This window comes from Phaethon aethereus, assembly GCF_964289735.1.
Source record: "Phaethon aethereus genome assembly, chromosome: 1".
Classification (NCBI taxonomy): Eukaryota; Metazoa; Chordata; class Aves; order Phaethontiformes; family Phaethontidae; genus Phaethon; species Phaethon aethereus.
In genome coordinates this window covers 173470385-173475723 of record NC_138575.1, presented here as the reverse complement: position 1 = coordinate 173475723, position 5339 = coordinate 173470385, and the positions used below count along the sequence as shown (strand labels likewise).

The window sequence follows — 5339 nt, the reverse complement described above, 5'->3', positions numbered from 1 at the left end:
ATACATCGGTCATTACTGTATAATACAAATGTGATATCACTTGTAACATTTCGATCATTTGGGGCAGATGAAAAAAACCCCAACATTCGTAATTATTTTTATTTGTTCATTCCTGACTCTCCAAAAATGATATCCGGTAATACTTTTCTATAAAATAATATTTTTACAAATGCATTTATTAAAAATTTTGATGACATTTCAAGTTAATAACAACAGAAACAAGTAAATTTCTGGTGGACGAGATCTATGTTTTTTGTTTTTTAAAAATACCTTTAGTGCTTATTTTTTAACATCAACAGTTGTTTAAAATCACAGCTTTTTGAACATATTATTCTTTTCTGAACACCACGTGTCTTGATTCACAGATTTACCGGCGAAATTAAAAAGATTTGGCTAAAATATGTCTACAGAAGAAATAATCCCAGCTATTAAGTAACTTTTTACATTTGGCAGCTGATCTAGTCACAGGTCATCAGAAAATAGGAAGAGGTTCTTTGATCACTTGAAGCAGTAGGTGGCATCCTATACGTTCCTAATGAACAACTGCATTTACAACATAAGGAGAGATCAGTTTAGGATTTTCATATTTATTAACCCAAAATAAAAATAAAGTATCTTGTTACATAATTAAGTGCAATTAGGCCAGTCAGAACAACATATAAACCTGAAACCACCTAAGCTTTTCTTTATACATATTTTGTAGGTGCATAATCCTTTCCAGCAAACTGAAAAGAAATACTTCAGAAGTCCTTCTTAAAATTTTACTTTGATTTATATTCTGCAATTATAGAATAAACTTCAAGAAACACACGCAGCTAATATATAGTTAATTTTATTCAGAGCACCGATTTTCACATAAGAGCTATCTCAAAGTAATGATTTCTGGATTTAGCAGAAAAATACATCTCTCGCTATTTTCTTTTTGGTAGAATTAGTCTTATCATCTAACGGCCATACCTTGAATTTACCAGCCGTGTCTTGGAAATATTTTTTTTTTTTAAATGCACCCAATAATAATAACTATTCTGTTTTCACGGTTTTTTTATTTGTAAGTATGCTGGGACGCATCTCCCTGTTGTATTTTGGCATACAGAAATATTTCTGATAGAAATAAAAGTAACAGAGTAAAGACACAACCAAGGAGAAAGCTCAGCAAACATACATGGACAGGTAGATTATTCAGTGAGACATTTCAGGATCCACACGTGGTTGCAGTTCGTAACCGTTTTTTGTGTGTGTGCATTAAAGAAAATATTTACAATCATCTTTCATCTCTTTTTTTTTCCCTCTTTTTTTTTTCCTCTTTTAAATCTAAATACAAGAACGTGACAAGAATGTTTGTGTTTTCGGTGAAAACAGGCAGTTAAACTGTGAAATTACACCATCCACAAAAGATTCTACCAGAAGCTAGTCTATTTAGTGCTCAGTTTCAAAATGCATAGAATGTTTGCGCTGCAAACAATGATACACAAAATAATAGTAATAATAACAATAACAATAATAAAATAGTTAAATAAATAAATAAATAATATCGAGACTTTATCACGGATCTTTCTATGCCTTATTTTTCCTTTTTTTTTTTTTTTTTTTTTAGGTCATGCATAATTTCAGTCTGTTGTTTGTTTTGGTTTAAACGGGAGGTTTAAATTTTCTTTTCCGAAATTCCTTGTTACTTGAAAGCCTTTAACAGTCGCTCACTAACAGCCAGAGCCAGCAATGGCTTCTGCACGTAGCTGGCGTTTTTACCTAACGAGCTCCGATCATTTTTATTTTTTTTTCAATCCGCGAGACATATAATGCACCTTGATCATTATTAGTAGTAATACCAGCATAATTTCTACGGAATAACATCACCGCTTCCAATCCGGCAGACTGTGATAGTGCAACTTGAACCCCTCCACACGCCCCCCAAAAGCCATCCTCTACCTAACATTTATTATTATTTACAATAAACGACTTTTAAGCCCAAATGAGGGTTGGTTTTTTTTTTTTCTTTTTTTGCCTGTTTGTTCCCAACATGCAGACCCCTCAGAAACAAATGCCATCTCAAACTGGTGACCGCGTTTGCCTACCGGGTGCAATAATCCCCGGCCCTCGGAGGAAAACCAAGGCAGGACCTTTTTTCCCCCCCCCGCACCGCAGCCTGCTGCTAACCTAAACCCAGCAGATTTGGTAGGGATGCCGGGTGGCATGGGGTGGGGAGAGGGGGAAGGAGGGAGGGAGGGGAGAGGACATAGTTAACCACGAGCCTTAATGGATCTGAAGGTACTCTTTCGGAGAGCCTCCCTGCTCAGGCGGGTTTGGCATCTGCCCCCAGACACATCCCCGGCAGAGGGCAGGGACCCGTCTTTGGACATAGGTGGAAACGCAAACCCCGCGGGCGAGAGAAACAAAGGGGCTGTGGAGTAACTTTTTGTTTGGTTGGGTTCCTTCAGCTGGCTAGGATTAGTGAGGGCAGGACCGGAGAGGGAAGGGACCGCTCCCCCAGCCCCCTCGGGAGGGCGGGTTGCCCCGCCGGCCCCGGCCCCGCTCGCACCGCTCCCCCTGGGCACAGGCAAGACCCATCGCCGAAAAGCCTCGCGAAAAAAACGCATTCGAGGGGGAAAAAAAGCAAACAAAACAAACAAACAAAAAAAAACCCCAAACCACCACATACACACATAACAGAAAAAGACAACAAACCCCGAAATAAATAAAAAAACCAAACAAACCCCAAACCCGAGACAATCAAAGGAAAAGAGCCCCCACACCAAACCAACCGCCGTCCTCCTTCATTACCAAGACAGGGAAAAAGAACGAAAAAACAGAAAGTAATGAAAAGAGACCCAAACCAAACGTAGCATCATCACCGACAGTTTCGCCTTCCGGGATTGTTGATCGGTTTTGTTTTCCTCCGGAAAGTTGTGACTCGGGTTTCTCGGTTTTGTGGTTGTTGCTGTCACGGTATTTATTGGTGTGTGTGTCTTGTGTGTGTTTACGCTTTAAGTTGCTCTTTCTCCCGCTTTCTGTTCGGGGCGGGGGGGGGAAAGAGGGGATGGGGCGGCAGAAGTGACCCCCACGGGTTTCTAGAGCGTTTTTACCTCCTCTCTCCTCCTTCTTCTCGTTGGTGTCCCGGTGTCTTTTTGTTTTAATAATTTATAGCGCACCCCCCACCCCCCGCCACGCACGCCCACCCCTTCTCCCCTCGCATCGGGTAGTTCGCCTTTAACGTCTACATCGTCCCTTGGTCCCCAGGAGCTTCCCACGGCGTCTCGGGTGACGGCGGCAGTGCGTGGGCGTCCCCCGCGGCCCCGGCCCGGCCTCCCCCCCGGTGGCCCGGGTGCCCCCGGTACCAGGGCCGCCCCTCCCGCCCGCCCCTAGTAGGTGGCGGAAAATTTCATCCGTTTCTGCTTCTGTCTCTGGTTGCAAAACCAAACCCGCACCACGTTCTTTTTGAGGTCCAATTTCTCGGCGATGGCGGCGATCTTCTCGGAGGAGGGCCGGGGCTGCACGGCGAAGTAAGCCTCCAGGGAACGCTTCTCCGGGGCGGCGATGGAAGTCCGCTTGCGCTTCTTCTCGCCCCCGTTGAAGAGCTCAGGCTTGTTCATTTTTTCCCGCTGGGCGCCCTCGGCCTCCTCCAGCCAGGCCTGCAGGATGGGTTTGAGGGCGATCATGTTGTTGTGGGAGAGGGTGAGGGACTCGAAGCGGCAGATGGTGCTCTGGCTGAGGGAGCCCACCCCCGGGATCTTCAGGTTGGCCAGAGCCGAGCCCACGTCGGCCTGGGTCACCCCCAGCTTGATGCGGCGCTGCTTGAAGCGCTCGGCGAAGGCCTCCAGCTCCCGCGGGTCCGTGTCCGAGTCGCAGATGGAGGCCAAACCGGCCGCCCCCACCACCGCCGCCGCCGAGGCCACCTGCCCCGCGGCCCCGTGGTGCGCGGCCACTAGCCCCGGGTGCGGCAGCCCCGACGGCATGTTCATGGCGGCCGGGTGCGAGAGGTGGCCCAGGCCGTGCATGTGCGAATGTGGGTGGGCCGAGGTGGAGATGAGGCCGCCGCCGCCGCCCCCGCCGCCGCCGCCGCCGCCCCCGCCGCCGCCGCCGGCCCGCCGCCGCCGCCGCCGCCCGCCCCGTCGTGGCCGCCGCCGCCGCCGCCTCCGCCGGGCATGAGGGCCAGGAGGGGGAGGTGATGTGGTCGAGGAGATCGCCGGGCTCCAGCGCCTGGTGGTGGTGGTGGTGGTGGTGGTGGTGGTGGGCCAGGGGCACGGTGGAGGTGGAGGTGCAGGGCACGCTGTTCATGGTGTGGTAGGTGGCGTCCGGCTTGAAGGGGTGGCTCTTGCCCTGCGAGACGGCGATGTCGACGGCGGCCAGAGCCTCGGCCCTTGCCAGCAGGGTCTCATCGAGGCTGGCGAAGATATTGCTCTGCAGCTGCAAGGGACACAAAACAGAGCGGGGTGCGGGGAGAGGAAGGAGGGGGGGCAAAGAAAGCGAGGAGAGGGAAGGGGAGGATGGTGGTGGTGGGTTGCGGGAGGACGGGATGAGAGGTGAGAAAGGAAGGGGGGAAAAGTCGAGGGAGAGGGGAGAGAGGTGGGCAAAGTTGGGGTGACCGTGCGGGGCGGGGAAGTAAGTCAGCAAGTATGTGCGTGTAAAAGGTTACGGGGAATGGTGGAAGTGAAAGGGGAAGCGGTGCATAGCAGGAGACAGCACGGGGAAATAGGGGATGGGGTGGAATAATAAAGGGGAAAGCAAGGAGGGGGAGCAAAAGAGGAAAAGGAGAAACGAAGAGTGGAAAGGGCAGGCAGCCGTGGGTGGGGGGAATCGGAAAAAGAGAAGACGGGGATGCGAAGTGAACAAATCAAAAAAAAAAAAAAAGGAGAGCAAAAAGAAGGGAAAGGAGGAGAAGAAGAAATGGATCTGTAACTCTCAGCTGGGGAATTGTGTCAAACAGAAGAGCACATAAAGCGCATTCCTTTTCAGAGGCCGAGTCATAAAAATTAATACGGAAAGTGGATGAAGTCGGAGACTCGTGTGAACACCGCTTTCAAAAAAGATCACAGGCGCTCAGATGATTGCAGAGGAATACATGAAAAAAACATTAAGCGCCGCTTGTCAAAATGTGCCTCGCAGCGGTTTTTTTATTAATGCACATACACATACATGCAGTATACAGAAAAAAAAGAAGAGAGAGAGAGAGAAAGAGTGTGTGCGTGTGTGTAAGGGAGAGAGACAGAGAGAAAGAAAGAAGAGAGCTGCAGCTGCCTGTCCCTTACCGGTGGAGTTGGTAGACATGCTCTTCTTATTGCTTCCGAGCTGGAGTGTAAAGAGGGGTATTTGTGCTCAGGTAGGGTGGGATGCATGGCAAAATG

General features: G+C 48.9%; 1 protein-coding gene across 1 annotated transcript; it reads right to left on the bottom strand.

Annotated features, from left to right (window-relative positions):
* Window positions 1-814: 814 nt before the first annotated feature.
* On the bottom strand, window positions 815-5330 carry POU4F1 (POU class 4 homeobox 1; the record flags this gene model as incomplete). Its single annotated transcript, XM_082014031.1, is given in 4 exon segments — window positions 815-4097; window positions 4100-4152; window positions 4155-4401; window positions 5244-5330. Coding segments are annotated over 4 exon segments (1128 nt in total). The 3' UTR covers window positions 815-3356.
* Window positions 5331-5339: the final 9 nt, after the last annotated feature.